General features: G+C 34.7%; 1 protein-coding gene across 2 annotated transcripts in view; it reads left to right on the top strand.

Moving 5' to 3' along the window:
- The window catches only part of LOC134855529 (uncharacterized), a 40,876-nt gene extending 24,737 nt beyond the window's left edge, over positions 1-16,139 (top strand). Inside the window, exon 4 of one of the 2 annotated variants that reach the window (XM_063872073.1) lies at positions 15,829-16,139. In XM_063872073.1, the coding sequence (XP_063728143.1) occupies positions 15,829-16,077 (249 nt within the window). In that variant the 3' untranslated portion in view covers positions 16,078-16,139. The remainder of the gene's footprint in view (positions 1-15,828) is intronic. The other variant, XM_063872071.1, reaches the window with a different exon arrangement.
- The last annotated feature ends 7,787 nt before the right edge of the window (positions 16,140-23,926 follow it).

The following is a 23,926-nucleotide window of genomic DNA, read 5'->3' as shown; positions in this document are numbered from 1 at the left end:
TCGTTCGGAATATTGGCTCTGATCTATTGAGTCGTAGAGACATTTCGATTAAATTATTGTCGTATAACATTTTGTAAATGTTTTGTCTAAATTCTAATCTATTATTGGTTAATGCTAAGCTATTAAGGTCTTGTTCGAGACTTATGGTCGCACCAGATGAGTTATTTTCGATGGGTATAACTCATAGAGTAATTTCGGATAGGGTACACCGTCTGCTCGTCACGCTATCTTATTTTCGGCCGGATAGATTCGTGCAACTTCTTAGTCTAATACCGATCCTAATCTTACTCTTATACTATCTAGTCTCAGGTTGTTTAACTAGTCTCTGCTAGGCTCAATAGATCTAGGGTATACTGGTTTATTGCGGCTGCTGAAGTACTCGGGAGAGTTCAACTAATTTCTAAGTTAAATTCAAATCTCTCTGGTGCTGAAATTACAAGTAATTTCAGCACTTACAAATAAGTGGATTGTTAGTTAGATGGATCATGATTGGTTAATATTAAATACTTTACATTGGTAAAATATCTAATTTATCCAATCATAAAATGTAGTTTAGATCAGGTTCCACTCCTATCCTTTTACAATTTAGTTGCAAATTTGAAAGATTGGTTGTAATGTCAACTTTATTTCACCGTCTCAAGGTCGGAATCATTCGGAGAATTAAGACGTAAGATAAGATTGGTAAACGCTATAATATCAACAAATTACAGTCTTTGAGAGGCTTCTATAACAAATTTAATGGACAAAGTCGTAAAATTTTGGAGGATTCTGACCTTCAGACTGAAACCTAAAAGATACACTTTTTTTGAATTTGATCTTTGACTTTTTGTCGGCGTTTTATTTGTTTTTTTTTATTGAAAAAATGCTTGACAGATCTCTGCTGAAAAAAAATTACGTGTGCTGTGAGTTAGAACCGAGGTGGTTATCTCATAGAGTAATTTCGGATAGGGTACACCGTCTGCTCGTCACGCTATCTTATTTTCGGCCGGATAGATTCGTGCAACTTCTTAGTCTAATACCGATCCTAATCTTACTCTTATACTATCTAGTCTCAGGTTGTTTAACTAGTCTCTGCTAGGCTCAATAGATCTAGGGTATACTGGTTTATTGCGGCTGCTGAAGTCTTCTTGGAGAGTCAACTAATTTCTAAGTTAAATTCAAATCTCTCTGGTGCTGAAATTACAAGTAATTTCAGCACTTACAAATAAGTGGGTTGTTAGTTAGATGGATCATGATTGGTTAATATTAAATACTTTACAGTGGTAAAATATCTAATTTATCCAATCATAAAATGTAGTTCAGATCAGGTTCCACCCATCCGGGTTTTACAGAGTTTTTTAGAATAGTCTTTCTGCAATTCAAAGGATGGATGATGAACGTTGGTTTTTGGCGAACATCATATTTCGTCTGGATTCTCTTGTTAGAGAAGTTCCGGGTTCAGTCGTTGTGTCTTCTCATGACAACGACTGGGTTTTCGCAACAAACTCAAATCTGATTTCAGATTGGTTGGCTATGACAGGTTTTTTCGTTTCTTGTAGAGAACTTCTTTTGGGTTGACCTTGTCTGGGAATGGCGTGGAGATTGTGCGTGGAGGGGATGCCTGGTTACTCGGATCTGTACGTATACTTGAATATCGAGGTGGTCATTGTTCTAGTTCAATGAAGTCGTTTTCTGCGAAGTCAAGTCGTACTCTAAATCCTTTGAGTTGTGATTGTGGGCGGCATATTGATTGTGGTTGGCCATTCTTTTTCGAGTGTAGTGGGTTCATTTTGTCTTTGGATGTTCGTCTTTGGTGTTGTATGCTGATCTATATACTGCAAGATATAATTTACATTTTATAAAATTTTTATTAGTTTGATGTTTTAATTATGATTTTGGTTAGTTGTTTTCACAAAAGTTTTTTGTTTTAGTTCAGTTATTTTGAAGAGTTACTCACCCTTGAGTACCTCTTATTAAAAATAGAAGTGTGGTCACAAAGCGTGGATGTAGCGCGGTGGGTTAGGCTGGCTATAGAGCATGCTCAGGACGTCCTATCTGGTGGGTTAGGCCAGGAGTGGGAGTATGATTTCGTGCGGTTTCTGTGAGAGGTCCTGTTATGTGATAACGTTTTATGTTGAGTTTATTGTGGTTTTTCTTATGTTTCGTTGGTTGTGTCCTTTTTTCAAAAATCAAATTGTTTTTGGTATGGGTTTGTCTTTCGACTTTTTTGTGTTTTATTATTTCTTTCTTAGACTTTATAATAGTCTTCAAAAGAATAAATTATCCAGTTTTAAACTGGGTTAATCCGGTTTGGGTACCGTTGGTTTTCTTTTCTTAGTCATGCTGTTATTCTATGTGTTGTGGTGTTTAGTAAGCTGCATTGGTTAGTTTTGTTTAGTATATAATTCCTTTCCAACCGGGTTAAAGGAAAGTTTGAAACTTGTTATCGTGTGTTAGAGTTGTTGAGTGTGAAAGCTTGAAACTGAAATTCATTATTTAAACAATTCTTCGTGGGCGAGCTGTGCGAGTTTGGATAGAATTCTTTGTGCGAGTGAATGAAAATATCAAAAGGTTAGTACTGCATTTGCGTTTGATCAATTTACTACATAGAATTTCAATTTTACTGCTAGTTTTGGGGAAAAATTAAGTTACAAATTTTCATAATTATTAGAATTACTGCTTTTTAGGGAAATAATTTATAAATTAATTTACTACATTTTGATGAACTTTATTTAATTTAGCTGGTGCAAAAGATTATTAGAGTTTTGAACAATTTGAAGAAGTTTTCTATTTTTTATTTTTCTTTTGTGTATTTTGCAGATAATCGTGAGATGAAGACTAAAAATCAAAATGAGACATGGATAAAGAAATGTTAGTTTTTTATTTTAAATTTATTAGTTTAGAATATATATAAATTATAATTACCTGTTAGTCGTCGGGGAAAAAACCGTGGGGGAAGATGTCGTGGATTATGTCGGAATTTGTTAGTAATTTTGCTAGTATGCGAATGATGTTTTTAGTTTGAAGCAGTGGCCAAAGCAATTGAAGTGCTTTAATGGTTTTTAGTTCTTCAGTGCCAACTGCAAACTCATAAGGTGTGTTTTGGATGAGATTATATAATTTGTGGTTATATTTAGTGTTGTGGATGAATTCTAATATGGGGATTTCTATAGGTTGAACAAATTCGTGTGGGATAAGGAAGGGTCTGGATTCTTCTGCGTTGAAGGTCTTTGTGATGGGACAAAAAATATACATTTGGGTTATGGGATCATAATTGCGAAGAATACCGTGAAGGTTAGTATCTTTGATGCAATATGTGAAGTTAAGAAAAAATGGTGATGTGTATTTAGAGTTAATAAATTGAAAACGATGGTGTGGTTGTCTTGATGGAGTGTGTAGGTCAAAGTGATTTTGTATAAAGCGATAATATGTATATGTGTGGGTTTGTTTAGTGCGTAACATAATATCGTGTGAGCAGTGCAAATCTCTTTCATGTGGTGCAAGGAAATGAAAGGTTAATGAAAATAATTGAAATTTTTCTTTAAAACTTTCGTAAGATTGTGTGTCGGTTAGTGCTTCAGAAATGATGTGATCGAATTTGCGATCAAATATATTGAGTGTAAAAACATATGGTGTTTTGATGAAAAATTTTTCTGTGATTTGTGGGTTAGCGAAGCGATCATCATCTAAAAATTGATCTTGGTTAGTTCGGATGATGTTATGATCGTAAAATTCTAGCGTATATTCGTTAGCTCGGGGTGCAGTGTATGTTTTTAGTGATTTTTTATATCCGATGTAAGTAAATTGTCTATGTGTTAGTGGTGTGGTGAGTCGATATAGCATATCTTTATTTCTTTCTATATCGATGTGAGTATTAGATAAAGGTAGGCAAAGGGGGTTAGTAAAATGATAATATGATGTCCAATGAAGTGTAGGCATTAAAACTTGTTCATCTACAAAACTACGTGTGTCGTTAGTGTCGTTAGGGGTGTTCAAGGTATACTGTGGAAATGAGGGTAGGGTGATGGCTAAAAAATCTTTCGTGTTTGTGTGATTTGGATGATTAATATATTCACGGGCTGTTCCTGGTTTTGTCGGAATTGGATGGTTCGGGAATTTTCTTTTGAAAGTGCGATAAGCTCTATTAGTGCTATTTGATGATTCGGTGGATGTGGAGGATGGTGCTAATGATGCGGTATAAGCTGAAGAGGGTGTAGGGGTAGGTGGGTTTAATGATTCTATTGTGGATGGAATCTGAATTATAGTGGAATTTTTGAGGTGGAAGGGTTGTTGTTGTAGGGTGATAAAATTATCTAGTTCCTGGGAGATTTGGGGAGTATCTGGAGAATTGGATGATCGGTCTGAATGAAATGAAGAGTAGGTTGGGATGACTTGTGAAGCATAAGAGGGTGTAGAAATCGATGGGAGTGGGTCATTTGGCGGGATTGGTTGAAAAGGGGGTTTTGAAAAAACTGAGGAGTTGGTATGAAAATTATTGGATGGAGATGGTTCAGAGTCTGCAAATTCATCAGGGGTTTCAATATCTGGGTTATTGAGTTGTGAGATGGAGTATAAAACTGAGATATGTGAATTAGTGTCTGAATTCATGCCTGATGTTACATTATTGGTCGGGAAATCGGGTGGCGGGAAAGCAAAAAGTGGAATTATTGTAATTGGAGTGTTGAGATTGGTTGGGTGGGAATTTGAGCGATGTAGGGATCCAAGTTGTCGGCTCATCGTGGGCTAAAAAAATTATTATTTTGAGACTGAAAAGCGGTGGTTTGGGGTTGTTCTATAATTTGTTCATAGGTATTTTCATCTAGTGGATGGTGTGTCATTATATGTTGAATGGGACTTTGTGATATGGTTGGTCTAAAATTTGGACTATGTGTCATTGCTAAATTTCGAAAATTTTGTGGGACTAGTGATAATGGATGGTTATGTGGTAGGGGTGGTAACTGTGGTGCTGTAGGCGTTATGTCTACATTGTTATGTTCTTCGTCATATGTGTTCTGTCTTGTTGCTATTTTTGTGTTGTATTCTTTTATTTGTGCGTCTAAAAGAATTTTGTTTATTGATGATGAAAAAAATTCCGAAAAATCCTGCAAATAGTATGCGTGCTACACTTGCTTGTCTATTTACTTGTGTGTGTATAGCGCATGTTTTGTAGATTCCTTTTAAAAGTGAAAAAAGAAATCCTATAAAGTTAAACATTGCGTATAAAATAGTCAATTTTTCTAAGATGTAGTAGGGCCATCCTAGAAAATCGAGAATTTCATTTTTTAGTGTAACAAAGCTAAAAATATTTATAGGTGAAATATCTTGTGGTCTATATTTTTCACCGTTTAGATATATATAGTCTTTAATGTCTTTAAAATATCCGCTATAGTCTTGTGTATAAATATCTGCAAATCCTGCGGTTTCGGCAAGTTTGCGTAAGTTTTGGTCAATTGATTGTCTTTGTATAGTGTCCATTTGTGTTAATAATTCTTGGAATTGTTGTGTTCTAATGTGATGTTGGATATCGGATTTTGAATATATTCCAATTGATTGTAGGTCAATATTTGGGTTTCGAGCAATAGCTCTAATGCTTTCAGGTGAAAATTTTTTGAGTGATTGCATTAATGTGGGATATGGGGTAAGAAGGTAATATTTATCTTCATCAGGGTTCAGTTGAACTACATTGTGGCTATTTTCTGATCCACATGGGACTGCGGTATCCCAAAAATAGGTTCGTCTTGAAAGTGTGTCAACGAAGTGTACTTTATTCTTATAAAAGATAGGGATTCTTTTATAGCATCGTTTATCTTCAAAAACATATAGTGGTGATACTTTTTTGATACAGGTATAAAACCATAAAATGTTTCCTTCATAGTCTAAAAAATTTGATCTTTTTCCTGATAGTAAATATCCTGCATAGGGTATTTTTAATACTGCTAGTGCAAGTGATTGTAGGATTTGTGTCCTTTCTAATTCGCATAGTTGGTGAAGTGTTTCTAATTCAGAGAGTGACATTTCTTGAAAAATTCGGCTAATTGTGTAGTCTAATTTCATATCTAGGTGAATATCATAGTGGATGTTACCGAAATATGTACTATTCATTAGTGATAGTTCTTGTAAACGTGTGCTTCTAGTGTCTTGGGGCTTTAGATGTCCACCAGGTTGACTTTTACTTTTTTGAAAATCAACTGGTATATATGATGTTTCTTCGTTTATAGGGTGACTTGTGGCGTATGGGTCGAATTTTACTTTTCCAGTGGTCATGTCGAATCCTTTTTCGTATTCAACTAATATCTCGGAGTATTGTGTTTTGTGAAGTGGGTTTCTGTATTTACATGCAAGTTCTGTTTCTTGATAAATTTGAAAACGTGTCAATTTATTTTCTATATTGTCTATGTTTCTAAAATTAGAACTTTGTCTTCGTGATGGATGGACTTGTTCATATGGAATTGATTGTATAAAATATTTTTCGTGAAATTTTATCATACGAGCGTGTATTTTTGCTACTTGAAATGTTGTACATGTGTCTTCGGGGAACCAAACAATTGTTGCTTGTGTTCGTGTTGTAGGGTCACAATAGCCTTGATCGTTTTTACAAGGTAATCTAATTCCTTGATAGATCATTGTGTTGTCTGATAAATCGCGTGTGAGTTGTATTTTTTCGAGTTGTATTTTCCAATCGAAAAACTTGATTTCTTGATATCCTTTAGTTTTTGTGTCTGCTTTGCAGTTTGATGGGTCATTTATACCAATGTGTGGTATCCAGTGTTTATCGTGTTTATCATAAGTTAATCTTCCGTGTGCGCCGTTGTATGGGTATTTTTCATCTAATTTTATATGTCCTTGATATCTTTCAAGTTCTGCTTGATGTACAGAATCTGCAAAAACTTGGAAATATACTAATTTTCTATCTGTGTTTTTACTTCTTGTGATATTGAGTCTTAGTAATTCGTTTTTACAATCTTCGGGATTGAGATGTAGAAGTCGTTCGATATTACTTTGGTAGAATGATTCGTGGTCAAGTCGGTTTTTATTTCCATTTAAGACTTGTGAACAATGTACTTTCTTTTCAGAAAATGTTGCTGTGAATTTATATCCTATAACTGTTGTTGCTCGGGCTTTTGAATAAAGTGTCGCTATTACATTTGTTGTTTCTATGGCTTGTGGTTCTGTTTCGCATTGTGATACTTGATTTATTGCATATTTGTGTAGTGTTTTTTGTTCGTTTTCTTCACAATCGTAATGTGTTACTAATAAATCTTGGGGTCCTGTGCGGGGGGAAGGGTTTATGTTTTCATTTGAGATTACTAGAAAAAAGAGTTGGAGAAAAATCAATATTTTTAGAATATACATGTGTATGATAATCCTGAGTATGGGTTATAAAATGTGATGTAACCAATTGTCTTTTTGGTATATCTGTCGTATTTGTATATTACTTCAGTTGTTATAAATGGTGGTGGTAGGGATTGAGCTGTTATATTTGGTGGAGTTAATGGATAGGGATGTTGAGTAATGTTGTTTAATTTAACCGTGATTTCAAATTTTAATTGTAGACTATTCTGTTGGAGTATTTGGATTTATGAGCACGAATGTCTTCGTGAATGTCTTGTCTATATTGTAGTCTATTTAGTGCCCAGTTGTGGAGTCGGTTACTTTCTGGGTGTTGTCCAAATAATGGTGGGGGTGCTGTGAATGTATTCCAGTCTAGTCTTAAAGGAATATTTGTTGATGATTGTTCTCGATATCTAGCGTCGAGGTTATTTGGGAAATTTAAGTTAAAAGGCGGCGGTGAAATCTGGCTTATTGATGGTGTTGATGGTAGTGATAATGTTTCTGGTAGTGATGAGGATGTTGTTGTATCCGTAGAAATATCTATTGGATCATTGATTAAATTTGGTTCACCTTGTGTGAATGAATGTGTTGTCCAGTATGGTAGTCGTGATGTTTGGTTTGTGGGGTTAAAGGGGTTTTCACGGATTTGTTCGGATGTTGGTGTTGAACCTAAGTAATCTGAGGGTAGGCTTGAGGTGCTACGTTGTGAAAGAAGCGTAGGGGTTTCTGGTAATATGCCAATGGGGTTTTCTGGTGTACTTTGTGATGGGGATTGAGGTATATCAAAATGAACTCGGGGAGTTTGAAAATTTCTGTTTCGTCGAGGATGTATAATTTGTCTATTTATTTCGACTGTACTTTGGTTTTGACTAGGATTTCGTATTCTACTTAATTCTTGTGGTAGTTTTGGGTATAAGTTATATGTTGGTTCACTTAGAGGTGCTTGTCGTTGAACTGGTTCTAGTGGTTCTGATAAGCGAGCGTGTCGTTCTTCAAAGGTATATGGGTTATCTTGAAAGGAAATTCGTGTAGATGTTTGGGGGTTTTGGTTAATTGAAGGTGGTGTTGGGTTTTCCTGGGATGATGTCGGTGAAGACTGACTGTGTGATTGTTGGTTAGCAATTTTTGATGGTTTTTGATCTATTCTTTTAGTGAAAAAATTTTTGTTTATTATAGTATTCTTCTAGAAAAAGAATTAGGAGGATTGTTGCTAGGGCGAATGTGATGATTGCTTTCTTTATACATTTGCATATTGTCAAGATGAGGGATGATAGAAATGTTATAAAAATTACAAATAGTAAAAAAATATCTGTTCTACTAAAAATGGTTCGTATCATTTGGATAAGTTTTGTGAATCGTACCTGGGGATATAGTCAATAGCTTTTGAAAGCTGGAGGTATAGTTCGAATATGGAATAGAAAATAAAAATAATATTGCAAAAAATGATTAAGATTATTACAAAAGATTCAAAGGTATCAAAAAGAAATATGATTAAAAGTTTAAATATCGTTAAAAAGTTTATGAGAATGTTAAGAATTATGTTGACTGGTCGAGAGAAGAGCATTTAAGAAATGGCTTCTCGATCGAATATTTTTTGTTGTTTGAGGCAATTTTCAAGTGTGGTCGAATTATTTATTGATTTTTTGACAAGTGGGTTGAGTTTTGTGAAAAATTGTTGGGGGCGAATTTTATGGTGATCGGGAGGTCTTCTTTGTCTTTATTTTTATTTGTCAAGTGATCTGGGGTATTTTTGAGATTTTTATACTTTAGGCTAATTAAAATGGTCGTTCTTTTACTTTAGGCTAATTTAACATATTTGTTTGGGGGGTATTTGAGGTCTGAGTTGGGGAAATATTGTTGATCTTTGGTTTATTAGATAAGGGAGGGTTATGATATTATGGTGATATTTATTTTAGTTGTCAAGTTGGAATGGTTTGCTTATTTTTGACCTGGAGGTCGCAAAGTTATAGTTATAGATATGCCTGGAGTTTAATATTGTTCGTCTAGTTGATCTGTGTTAGAGTAAGAGAAGGTAACGGATTGGATGAATCCTATTGGCTAATTTTGAACTAGAATCGTTGCTTGTTTGTCAGCATGTTATTTTGAAAAATGAAAGTTCAAAATATTTCAGAGGTGCAAAGATTATGAAATATAAAATTAAAGCTGTTTTTGAAATTCGACTTTCTTTAATATTTTAGACTGTGGAATGAATGTTTTATAGTTTTTACGTGGTTGATTTCTAAGTCGTGATGACTCTCTATGTTCTGATTTGTCGATTTGTTCTTGGGGTATTATTTTTTCTGTCAATTTTCTATTTTTTCTTTCTTTTTGAGGTATATTTTGATCTAGCTTTTATGTATTGTTTTTCGTTATAGTTGATTTTTTATTTTGGTTTTCGAGATGAATGTCATGTTGTTCTTTTGTTTTATTCTCCGTATGTGGGGGGGTATTTTGAATAACTTTTAAACCTGTGAAAGAATATAATTGAGTTAGTTCGCGTAGTGCGTATTCTTTTGGGTAATAAGGTAATAGGTTGTTTCGGTGTTGAACAATTTCTTTTTTGTTTGAGTCGGTAATTTTATATGTGACATCAGTGGGTTTGGCAATTATTTGGTATGGTCCTTTTCGAAGGGGTTGTAATTTTTTAGAAATTCCTTTTTGAGTGTTAAAATTGGGTATTAAAACAAATGTTCCAATTTTTAAATCGGAGGCTGGTGTAAAGCGTGAATTTATTTGTTCATTAATGTTTTGCCTTTGTAACAACTTTTTTGTTACTTTTTGGTAAATTTCATTGTGTTTTTTATCTCTGTTTAAAATCCATTCGGTGTGTGTACCGGAGGCTAATTTAAGAATTTGTGGGTGATGAAAATGATCTTCATCGTGTGTGTGTAGAGGTAGATTATAACAAATTGAGTCTTTATTCGGTTGACAATAACTTTGTGCATTTTTATGAGAGTTTGCTGTAAACATAATCGGTTTGCGTGGCTTTTGATTAAAAACCATTTCATATGGTGACATTCCTAGAGTTGTCGTGATTTGTGAATTATATGCTAAGGGAAATAGTTTTACATCTGCTGACCATTCGGTATATCTTGTATCATTTCCATTGATGATACATCTAAGATATTCTTGTAGTGAACGGTTCATACCTTCGGCTAAGCCGTTTGTCCAAGGTGCATGAGATGTACGTGGTTTGTGTTTGATGTTATATAAATGACATAATGTGATGATTTCGTTATTTATGAATTCTGTACCGTTGTCTGTAACTAAAATTTCTGGTAGTCCGAATTTGGCTATCCAGTGTTCATAAAGTGTTGTGTAAGCGTAATAAGCGTTACAATGTGGTACTGGGTTAAGTGCTACATAATGTGTAAACGCGTCAACAATTACCATAATGTAGGAGTTTCCTTCGGATGAGGGTGAAATTGGTCCTTTTGTATCAAATGAAATACGGTACAATGTGGTACTGGGTTAAGTGCTACATAATGTGTAAACGCGTCAACAATTACCATAATGTAGGAGTTTCCTTCGGATGAGGGTGAAATTGGTCCTTTTGTATCAAACTTTGTCCTTTAAAATCTTGTTTTTGTGCTATTTGTTTTTGATTTGGATAAGGTTTATTCAGCTGACATACTATACAATCATTGCATAGTACTTTTATCCAAATTGGTGCATTTGGAAAATAAAAGTTTTGTATGAAATTTGAATATGTTTTCTCTGATCCAGAGTGTCCTTTATTGTTTTGTGTATGTGAAATATTAAAAGCTATAAGAATCATACTTAGAGGGAGACAGGGAACTGTAGATTCATTTAATTGGTATTCTAGAAGGTCTGTGTTTTCGTTAATTGTTGTATTATTGAATTTTCGGAAATATCGGAGGAGTGTTTTATTTCCTAAAATAGTTGTAACTGCCTTGACGGGTTTAGTTTTATATTTGTGCCATGATTTTAGTTGTCTAATTACTGGGTCAAGATTTTGATATTGTTTCAAAGTATTAATTGTAATTTTATCTGTTGGGGGGAGAAAAATGTTTTCTATTTCTAATTTAGATAAAGGAATTGTATCAAGTGGGTCATGGAGGTCAAAAACTTGATTTATTGTGTATTTTGAATCGTTTGTTTGTGGTCCTGATAAATTTATTTTATCAGTTAGATTTTCTTTTTCAATTAATGGAAAAAGGTCTTTTTTATGCGGGTGTTGTTTTACTCTTTTTTGTTGGGTGTTATTTTTTATCCATTGTGAATATGGAATTGGTTTAAAAGTTGATGTTCCTAGTAGATCAACTTCGTAGTGGTTATTTTGGCAATCTAAATAAAGTGGGAAGTGTTGTAAATTGTTTATCTGTGATTGTTCAACGTCAGTTTTTACTGCATATTTGCATTCTAGTCGGGGTGATGTTTCATTTTCTGCAAGGTAGAATTTTATATTTTTGGGTATTTCAACTGTAGTTTTACGTGTAAGTAATTCAGGTGGTGTATTTCGACTTAATGTGTCTGGTAATGCAAGATTTTTTCCTGCTGTCCAAACTATATGTAAGTTTGGGAATTTCATTAGAATTAATTGAAATCTATAAACTCGATGATTTGGATTGGATTTTTGTGTAAAGAGAAAAATGATTGGTTTGTGATCTGTGAATAGAACTGTTGGATGTTTTGATCCAAGTATTAGAAATTCATATTCTGTTAGTGTATATATTATGGCTGTACACTCTCTCATTAGAGTTGAGAGTCGTAGCTCTGCTTGAGTGAATAATCGAGACTTTGCTGATATAAGATTCATTTTGTTTGTGCCATTGTGTGATTGTAATAATGCTGCGCCGATGCCAAAATTTGAAGCATCGCACATTGCATAGAATGGTTGATTTGGATCTGGAATTGTATTCGAAATTTGTTCAGTTAGGAGTTTTTTAATTTCTTCAAATCGTGCTTGATGTTCTGTGTTCCATTCAAAATTATTTTGTTGTCTAAGTATATTATAGAATGGTCTTAGGTATAATTGCATTTTATAGACATATTTGCTTAAAAAATTTAACATTCCAAGGAATTCTTGGATTTTCTTTTTGTTTGTTGGTGGTTGGAGTTTTTGAATAGCATCAATGCGTGATTTTAATGGAGTGATTGTTTTTCTTTCTATATTATGTCCTAAGAATTTAACTCGTGTTAAAAAGAAGTGTGAATTATCGGGGGCGGCCTTCAGATTTTTGTTCTGAAGTATTTTGTGATAGTGTTCTAAAACTTTAAACATTTCTTCTTTTGTCTGTGATTGCATAAAAACATCGTCTAAATAGGTGATTGCGTTTTTCTTGAGTATTAGTGGTCGAAAAATTTTGCTCATAAAAGCTGAAAATGCTGCTGGTCCTATGGATATTCCATAGAATAGGCGGTTGAATTCATATTGCTGATTTCCAATAACAAATTGTGTTAAGCGTCGCGATTGTTCATCTAGTGGCATTTGATTATATGCACTATTCATATCTGCGGTTGTAAAGTATTTTCCGTTTATTTTTGTTAAAATAACTTGTATTGGTTCAATAGGCCAATTGCATTTTGATTCGTCTATTAGTGAATTAAGATATCTAGCGTCTAGAACTATTTTTAATGATTCTCCTTTTGCTAGGATGATAACAGGGTTGATAAATGTGTTACCTTTTGGTTGTTCTTCTTTGTTTACCGGTGAGATTATATTGTATTGTTCTAAAATATCGAGTAATCTGTTCACTTTATCGTGTAAACGAATTGGTACTTTACTTGATCTTTGTTTTTTGAAAACTGCGTCAGGTTTTAATGGGAGATGTAGTGATGAACTGATTTTGCCAACATCAAATTTAGATGTTGCATAGACTGATGAATATTTTATTAGCTGTTTGGCTAATTTATCAAATTCGTCTTGTGTTATTTGTGAATGTTGGAAGTTAAACATTGTGAAAAATTTCTGTTGATTTTCTGTATAGTTATGTATGTTGAATGTAGGTTTGAAATATGGGGTTTTTGTGAAATAATCTGTATTTCTTTTTTCATTACTTATTATATTATTTATGGATAATTCTTCATTAAGAATTGTGGATTGACAAATATCTAATAATTGGAGTATATTATTTACGCGGTATGCTTTTTCGTGTATTGGTGATATCGTAGCGTTGGTTTCGCAAAAGCCTAAAAGTCCTAATGGTAGCGTTACTTGATAGGGTGTATTGTTGTATACATGTAGAGAAATAATATCTGAATTCGAGTTTTTCAAATATTTTATGGATGAAATCGTGATTTTGAAAAATTTATGGATAGGTTTGAATTCAAAATCTGACATATAGAGTTGTTGTCTATTTTGTTTTTTATGATATTGGTGAACTTGTTTTATTGAAAAATTATATATGTTTCCTGATAGTGGTTTTAGGTGTTTTCTTTGTTGATTATATATTGGATAAAATTTTGAAAAGAATGGTGGTTGTTTATTTAATCTTTGAAAAAATGTTAGGGATGTGTCTTTTGTTTTTGTGTATTTATCTTTGATTAGTTATTATTTTTCTTTTTAGTGTTTGTCGTTTTGTTCTAATATATCCAACTGTTTGTGTATGAGGGTTGATTACAAGATCGTATTTTTTGTTTTCTATTTCACAGTTGTGCAAAACGATTCTTTGTTTGTTTCCTAGATTTTTAAATGAGATAAGGTTTAGGATGACGGATGCAAAAAATTGTTAGATGATTTCTATTTTCTTAAATTGTTAGTCCTTACGATTTTTTGGTTAGCTTAACCTGGGTCTATTTGTTCAGGGTTGGAGAGAAAAGTATATCGATTCCGAAGAATGATTTTTTACTTTCTCGTGGCTAGTATAAGCTAAGGTGTTAACTTACTTAATCTTACTTAAGGGTAGTGATTGTGTTCAAGGGTTGGAGAATAGTAAATCGATCCACAAGGTTCAGGTATAATTAGAACGCGAGTAGTTCGTTAGATACTATCTTAAACTTACTAAGTCTAAGATTTATCCTGGGTCTTGATAAGAGGAGGGATCAAGTGAAGGATGAATAACCGAAGTTCTTCACTGTTTATCCTAATTTGAATGATTAGTTTTGTTCAAAAATTTCTATTAGTCTTGGGTTTTTTGAAAGGGTTCGATAGTGAATCGACGTTTGAGGTCGTTAGACACTAGCTAAGTGGGTGGGGGAGAACAAAATTGTTCTTTTTGATCCAAGGATAGGCCTTGATGATCAAGTTTAAATTTAATTAAATAGAAAATGAATTAAGATCCAAGGATAAGCCTTGATGATCTGATTTTAAAATTAAGTGAATTTAAGTTTAAAATGGTTTAAATTTGTTTAAGAAAAGATTTAGTGTTTTAATGGTATTAGTGAGCTTATGATTGCTGTTATGTTTTAGGTGATGAAGCTGAGACAACTGATGATTTTATGATTACTAACAGTTTATTGTCATGCTACTAATTTTTATTTTGATTTTCAATAAATATTTTCCAAACATGTTTTATATAATACTACAGAATTTTAGGAAAACAATCTGAGATCTTTTTATCAATCGTTATTGTATATTAATATTTTGTTTAGCGCCTGTAATGATTATGAAGATTGAATTCAAAATTTTATGTTTGCAAATGGAAATCTAAATTCATTGCTAATAGAATTCTAAATATAAAAGTTTGTGTTGGCTTTTGCCGTACTATCATATAACTAATTGGTAAGTTTCTATTTTGTCGTATGTCGTCTCTGGTTCGAGGTCTTCTTGCAATTCCGGGTAGTTCTGTTATCGTTCGGAATATTGGCTCTGATCTATTGAGTCGTAGAGACATTTCGATTAAATTATCGTCGTATAACATTTTAAAAATGTTTTGTCTAAATTCTAATCTATTTTTGGTTAATTCTAAGCTATTAAGGTCTTGTTCGAGACTTATGGTCGCACCAGATGAGTTAGAACCGAGGAGGTTAACTCATAGAGTAATTTCGGATAGGGTACACCGTCTGCTCGTCACGCTATCTTATTTTCGGCCGGATAGATTCGTGCAAATTCTGAGTCTAATACCGATCCTAATCTTACTCTTATACTATCTAGTCTCAGGTTGTTTAACTAGTCTCTGCTAGGCTCAATAGATCTAGGGTATACTGGTTTATTGCGGCTGCTGAAGTCTTCTTGGAGAGTCAACTAATTTCTAAGTTAAATTCAAATCTCTCTGGTGCTGAAATTACAAGTAATTTCAGCACTTACAAATAAGTGGGTTGTTAGTTAGATGGATCATGATTGGTTAATATTAAATACTTTACAGTGGTAAAATATCTAATTTATCCAATCATAAAATGTAGTTTAGATCAGGTTCCAGCTGGGTATGGCTGGGTATGTTTTAGTCGGTTGACTTCCTGCTCGACCTGAAGTTGCTATTCGACCGCAAATTTTCAATCACAAATTGCCCTTGCTGAGCTCTCAAGTCGAAATAAAACGGAGCTCCTCGACTGTGGTAAATTTTATCAGCTTTCAATCAGCAAACCGTTCCAATTTGAGCACGTTACCTTTTTCAGTCTGTATACAACGAAGAACTTTGTGTTAACATCATCAATCTAGTGGGATTTGGACAAGGTGGATTCAAGTTGAGAGGTGGACATCAGGAAGCACCCTACGTTATAAGAACAAACAGCTCAATTGACGTGTTTATCAGAGGCACAATCCAGCGAAATCTGAGTTTTGATTGGTTCAAAAGTAACTTTATTTGCAGAAGACAGCCTTGGATTTGTGAAGAGTTTCCAGTTTATAGTCTTCTGGACAATTGATTTGTAAATGTTATCTCTATTCAATTAAGCTGTAAAAGTTTTGGTGTTTTTCACGATATGAAGGAAACTAACAAAATTAATCATTAGTTCTAAGCCCAATTTCAATAATAATCTTTTAAACATTGAACTGAATTTAACATGGTGGGATCTAATTAGCTAATTTGAGTCAGTCAAACTCAAGCTTCAAGAGAACCATTTCATTTAACATATTCGAAGCAGATAAAAATACTAGTAAAAAGCTTGGCTACCCAAGCAAAATAATTTTAATTCATTTGTAAACTTGAATTCTTACATTAAAAATGTTTTTGTCACGGCCTTTATTAGAGAGCCTGCTGTTGTTGAGAGGGATTTTAAACAAGTCGAAAACGACTAAATCTTATTTTCACGTCAAAAAAACGACATCGGTCGGATTCGCCCAAAACAATGTGTTTATGGATCGTTATTACCGCAAAAAAAGTAAGTTTTCCGCAACCTTTTTTCCTGTCATAAGCCACCATAACATTAGCCAAACAAATTTTCCCGGAACGTTTATTTGCTTGGATAGCTGGAAAGCTAATAGAAGGCACATAAATGAGGATTTTCTTCATGAAAATGTAAATTTACAGCCAAAATTGGATGGTATTTTGTTTGTTTGAGTATGTAGTAGCATAAAATCAAAGTGGTACAAAAAAGAAAAAGTTCCAATTTTTGTTTGTTCTATCGGAAAGTTTTCAGTTTTTAAAGCAAAATGAGACACAAATTTTTTTTTCAACGCAACTGCCTCTTTACATTGAGTAGGATTGGTGATCCTAACACTTTTTGTCAAACTTAGAGTTCAAAATGAGAGCTTTACCTTGAGAAATGCCTGAAGTTTAATGAAGATTAGTGAGTAGTACGTAGCTTGGTATTGACGAATCAATACGATAAGTAAGTGAAGTAAACACTTGGTCAAGTTGCAAAATCGACCAAAACCAATAAAAAATAGTCAGGATTTGAAAACGGTACCAAATGTGATACCTCCTTAAATGGAAATTACCTGGCCTAGCTTTATGAAACTCATAGGACCGATACAAGAGATGAATTGACCCGGGCATGCAAAAATCCAGACCCATTGGATTCAAGGCCCCAAGTGATAACGGTTCCCGGAAGTGCAAATGGACTTATTAGAACTCGGCAACTAGCGGTTGGAATGGAACCAAAAAATAGTATGTTTTATACCTAATTAGGGGAGGCTCAAGTTTGGTACCCCAGACCCCCCGCACCCCTGCTTCCGGTGCTATGCCCTAGACAAATAGTCCCCGCCCCAACTTCCGGGATTCGTTTCTCGAACCCCACTGAAAGCAGTGAGCTAAATCTTTGAGATATCATAGATAGTGACGAGATACGTCATGTATTATTATTGGAGCAAAATTGGGTGGTTAGACCTGAAGTTATTAGCACTTGGGAAAAGTGCCCCTGAAACCGGAAACAGGCAATTTACGCAAAATAATGAGCCAGAGCATATTGATTTTACGGCGGCAGTAGGCAATACAACTCATCCTCGAAAAAAGACCTCTTGTGAATGAAACCCCTCCGGTGACTCACTCCGGTGTTAATAGCCTTTTCCCGGTAAAAGTTTTAATGGACAATATAAATGGGATAACTTGGGAAGTAATAACGAGATACGGATAAAACTTGGTAGGTCGGACTCCAATGGAATTCTAAACAACCTGAATGTTGAAGATTGACCCCGGGTGACCCCGAAGTGACCTTTAAATGACTTTTGGGTGATTAGGACTAAAATTGCATGAAAACTCTGGGATACTACCCCCATACCCCAACTATACCCCAACGTTAACACTTGAGAATGAAAATCGGTCACCTGAATATTTTATGGGAGGGAACTTATCTGTTGGGAAACTGAGTAAAAGCTGAAAAAGATATGAGTTATACATAGTATTACTGAAGTAGTGGAACTAATTAAAGCGGGCTTGGCAAACATTTAGTTCAACTTAGCTTCGCGATTGCGCTATTAATAGAAATTCAACTGATTAAGGAAAAAGTAGTCCAAGAGGAAATTGGCATTTATAGAAGCACAGCATGGGAAGTAGGACAGCTAAATAACAGGATTGAACAAGGTATTTACCCAGCTCCCCGGAGATGAATTTTTAGCACAATTTAACCCCTAATAAGCGAATTATGTTCCCCTGATAGCTAGAAGGTCGAGATTTGAAGAGGGTATAGATCGGAACGTAAAATGCTTGGAATGGAGTAGCGACCCATAAAAAGAGTCCTTCCCTACTCTGGGAAGGTTCATTAATGGAATAATTAAATAAAAACCTTGCGAGATTGCTTAATTAAACATCACTCAGTTTGGAGATGAAATTGGACTTGATATTTGCACAACTCAGTTGGAGATACCTATAATGAACTTGGAATTTAAGACTAGAGTCGTCAGAGGAAAAATTCAGTTGAGACTTTGCGAAATGAGTACCAAAGTAGTTGTCAGGACTTGTGGGGACGACATAACCCGAAGTATAACTCAAATAGACAAACATTATAGAGAATAACAAATAGCCTACCCTTAGGCAGAACAGTGCGAGCTACTATTAAGAGTAGTTGATGCTCAAAAATTAGAGAACAAAATTAGCTACGAGTGAGAGTAGTTGGTTCTCGATAGTTAGAGATCAATTGATAACGAGTTAGAGTCTAGTTGGTTCTCCGAGTTAGAGAATCAGGAATTGCGAAGTTAACACTTTAGTCAAAATACCTCAAAGGAATAGTGATCCTTAATGACCCTATTAATTTTAGCAGGTCAGAATGAGTGATTGTGGGAAAATACTGCGTGTAGTTCGTTAATTAAGATTCTCAGAGAGGAGAGAATTGTTAGCTAAGTCAATTAGGATTTGAATTGCAATTAGGCAATGGTGTTGATTGGTCGCGGACCCTTTCTTTTTGATTAGATTACTAGATTGTATTCGGGCCGCCTATAGCCTTCTGTAATTGGAACAATATTCATCTGAATTTAATTACAACTGGAAACTCTTGCGATCGATGAGAGTGTGCGAGACAGCCTAACGAGCAGCAAAAAAAACGTGACAGAGTACGGTACAGAATAGTTGCCACCAACTTAACCCTTTCGGGGTTGTGGATAGTAGTGAATCTCGGTCGCCCCGCTGAATTCATTACCAAAGGGACATCTAGCGGTACCGTTAAGTTAGAGTGTGTGAAGGGGCCTAGAGAAGCAATCCCCGAAATCTACTCAAGGTTTTGATGTTTTGATAATTTTTTTTCTCCATTTCAACTCCCGCATATAAAAATTATTGAAGTGATGAACTTTGCGTCTGGTAGTATTGTAAAACTAAATTGCCTGTTTTATTCTTTTTAGAAAGATATAATTCAGCACACATAATTCAGCCAGGACAAATTCAGTAGCTTGCGATGACAAAAAACCAAAAATAGACATTAAAAGATAATTCAGCAAGGACAAAATATATAATCTCAAAAATTCAGTAGTTTGCGATGACAAATAACCAAAAATAAACGATAAAAAGAGAATTTTGAATGAAGAATAAAGCCAACCGAGAACAATGTCCAGTCTCTCCTCGCAACGGTGTTGCTGATAGCTCGGAGTGTATCAAATAGTTTTTACGGTATCTGAGGTAGCTTTGAATTGGAAAAAAATTGAAGTAAAAAAAATAGAAGAAAAACGTTCACAAATCCTTACATTAAATTAAAACCATACCTTTGTAGCAAAAAAAGCTCGTAAGCCTTGACAAAATGCATATTACAGACTACCAAAAATTGTAAAAAAAAATATTTACATTTAAGTTCACGATAATAAAATAGTCATTGAATTATTTTTCAGAATTACATTTTTAGACTGTACAATTTTAGACTGATCACCCTTTTTGATCACACTTCATTTCAACTTTCAGGTACTCCGCTTGTTGAAAAGTACACTCTTTGAGGAACCCTCTGGTCAAAATTAAATGGTTTAACATTTTGTATTGTACGTCAGATTAACTCCAACAAAAATCGTCAATACCATAGCGATATCTATATCACTTATAACAATATTTGAAGCAGTTAGCCGACCTCAACTCAACTCATAGTTTGGGATCTTGTTTAAACTGCCGCTCGTGTTCCTAGTTGAAGTGATACTGGTAAAGATCGAGCATTGACTATCTTAAATTGGCTGAACTTTCAAATGCTCATATGTTTCTCAAACGCGATCGCAGAGTAATCATAATTTGAGCTCATGGCTTGACAATTTTCTAACTGTACAAAAACACCCGTCAAAAATTGCTTGATAAAAATCGGATCTTGTCTGGAGAAAAAAAAAACCAGCCCGCGAAAAGTGTTTTATCATTCTCTTAGAACATCGGTAACAAAGAAATTCCGTTCTCTACACTAATTGTCTAAGAAAATCAAATATAGATTTCGAAAATTTACAACGAAATCATAAAATTACTGATAATAAAAATACTTCAGCAGAACTGCCAAGCAACATAATGGAAACAGTCTTAGTTCAGATTTTGTCAAAAAGAACTACTATCTTTTAAAAACCAGATAAACATTTAGCAAGTTTAACTTGATGTTAACTTGGTTTTTTCAAAAAACTTGAACAATCTCTTTTTAATGACTTCCAACATTGAATTTACTCTTTTTCAGTAGCCTAACATACCTCAATCAACGAATTAGCTTTTTGTTTTACAGATAGAAAGAACATCTTCACAAAACTTTCAATCGACTAAAAACTGCCATTTCCAGGCAATTGCGGTCATACATTTTGGGCTTGTTTTTCCCCCTCCTCCCGAACCCGCAAATTAGCCCCACCTGTTCATGATTGAACAAAGAAGTATCTCTCAGACGGGCCGTTCATCAATTTTAGAATGTGATGACCCCCGTCTCAAATGCGCACACTAATGGAAACCTTTTACGTGCTTTTTCGACAGCAATTAGCTCGGCAAGCGTTCATCCGAAAAAGTTCTTCCTGCATCCTAGCAGCTCACCAACTGTAATTGCATTCAGTTTCGCTCATAGTACCAACTTTCAAAATGAATCAATATCACAACCAACTCTTAGCCTGAACTCTTGTTATTGCAGAACAGTGATAGGAAGCAACAAGCAACTAGCAATTCATATACATTCAATAACAGCGGTGTCCTCTTTATCGCCCAGTAGCCTTTTCGTTTACCAAACAAAAACAGTGCAAACCAAATGCCTTTGATCAATTTCTATGAAAACTTTAATCATAACGCCCATCTTACCAGGAAATCAAACACGTACCGCATCCTCGTTTGGTTAAAAAGTAGAGTCTCTCAAATGGAATGAATGGTTTAGCATGTTCAAAACGGCCATTAAACATTAACAAAATATCAAAAACACGGATCAAATGAGCTACCTACAATCATTGGTAGTAGGATCAGCTAACGAAACCATATCAGGATTCCTTCGCAATCCTGATTCCTATGAACATGTTAATGCCGCTTTACAAAGAGACATGAAGTTATGTCAAAGATCTCAACTAAAAGACCATACAGTTTGGTTCAGCTACGCTGCTTTTCTCAAAAAATTGGTTCAAACTTTCAGGCTTTAGCGCCGACCTAAAATCAAGTTGTTTTCTGCGAAAGCCAGGTATAAATTAAACTTTTCACTAACAATGAAGAGGAGTGAACATTTGATTGACAACAACCTAGCATTCCCGGGAATCGTAGATTTTTCATGGCGGATGGATAGATAGGCACGAGCCTGTGAACACTTACAAGAAACCATAACTCAACTCAACCCCAAACCTCTTCAATCAACAGCAACGTTCATTTGCAAAAATTTTCAATAGTTTACATCCGAATCACTGGAAAGGAAGCTCCAAGAAGCAGATTATTCAACAGCCTAATAATAAGGAAACTAAAATTTAAATACGCAAGATAGACAAAGTAGCAGTAACAGAATCATATTAAACCCAGTCACATTATCACGAATCAACAAGATCAACATATTAGAAAATGCTCAAAAATTCCAAAAACTTTCTGTAACTCAACAATTAAATGAAAAAAAAAACCTTTGCTACACTACACTGTATCAGTGGAAACCATTCATCACGAGAAGGCTTTTCCAAAAAAGTTTGCCAGCATTGCAATTGCAAACATGATTTATTGCTTCTTGATCACAATTTTAATTAAGCGCAAGCAATTGCTGCCATGAACAACAAAACCCCGCTTTGTGAATCACTGAAAAATGCCTATTTTCAAACATAAGGCTCCAAAAAAAAAAAAAAAGCTTTTTGTAGCAACAGCTTTTGAGCGCTCATCAAAGAAAGCAAATCTAGTACGTTTTCTCGCAGGGCTATATAACAGCAGTAAACCTTTTCCTCCGTTTGAGCTAGGTCTACTTCGTTGGATACCAGCTTTTCAATGACGCTCTGATTGCAGAAACCAAAGAACTCTCTGCAATGTATTCTGATCTACAGCATTTTGCTTTCTCACAATTAACAAGCAACAAAAGTCAAGTTCTTCTAGGCATTGACGCACAGCAGTACATCATTGAGCAAGAATTCTTGCAAGGGTCCAAAAGTATTCCGTTTGCAGTTCGAAACCTCTTAGGTTGGACTATTACCGAACCAATCAAAAAAAAACGACAAAATGGTATCGAAGAAGTTCTTTTTCTTTCGCGTAGCTGCAAAGCGTTCGTCAAAGAATTGACCTTAGCAACCCTGAATGACAATTGAACACTTGCAGACTTCATTACAATTTTTTTTGGTCAGTAGAAACTGCACCAACTGAAAATGAGCACCCTAAACTGACTTCTGTTAGTGATAAAGAGGCTTAAGAAACTCTCCTTCAAAAAATACGACATACAGGTGCCTCTATTCTCTCAGTGATGTACCATAAGACATTGGAAACAAACATCGAGAAGTTTTACAAAAAAAAATGAACCACCAGCAGAACTATTACGGCACCTGCCACATCATCTCATCTCAAACGCAAATAAAGTGGGAAAATCTCGACGACTGTCTAATGAAGCATTAATGTTCAAGAGAAACTCAGTCAACAAAATACTTCTAATGGGATCTGATTTTATCGAAATTTTGGTTAAATTGCTCCTGTGTTTTCGCGAGAGCAATTTAAACATAAGCAATTGCCTTTGTGCCTTTGTAACAGCATACGTGGAAGTCATGTGTGTTTAGATTGCTACGTGGAAGTCATGTGTGTCATGCAAATAATCAAGTGCCTTTGTAACAGCATACGTGGAAGTCATGTGTGTTTAGATTGCTATCATGGAAAAAAGATCAGCTCGCCGCTTTCTTTGACTATTAAACAACCTCATAAAACAATATCGATATACACGACTCAATTTTGCAGCGAGGTATTCGTCATCATTAGCTATTTTTGTTTTACAGCAAGCATCTGAATGACTTCGCACCAACTGAGAAAATTAAGCAGCTAACTCGAAATAGCTTCTACCTGGACGATTTTGTGGACTGTATTAAAAATGGTAAAACACTCATGTCCTCACAGAACCTTAAATCTACTCTCAGAAAAATTGGATTAAACCTGGCGAAGTTTGTTTCCAATCAGACAACTTTCGTAGTCTATCTGGTTGATCAGCGTGACGCAAAAAAATCAAATCAGTGTGTTATATTTAATAAAAACAGAAACGTCCTCATTCACAAAAAAACTGTCAAAATTGGGTACTGCAGGAAGAAACTACCTTTTACAGAAAGTTTTGTCAGTTATCGTTTGCTTCTTCGACCCTCTTGGTATCATCACCCCATTAGCAATAACAATGAAGATTATCTTTCAAGATGTTTGGAAAGAGGATCGTGCATGAGATCGCTTTTTTCCTGAAAACCAACCGATATCTAAGTATCTAGCTTCTCCTTCCATCA

The sequence above is a fragment of the Symsagittifera roscoffensis genome, chromosome 10, assembly GCF_963678635.1.
Source record: "Symsagittifera roscoffensis chromosome 10, txSymRosc1.1, whole genome shotgun sequence".
Classification (NCBI taxonomy): Eukaryota; Metazoa; Xenacoelomorpha; order Acoela; family Convolutidae; genus Symsagittifera; species Symsagittifera roscoffensis.
The sequence above is the reverse complement of the archived record's forward strand: the minus strand, read 5'-3'. Positions and strand labels throughout refer to the sequence as shown.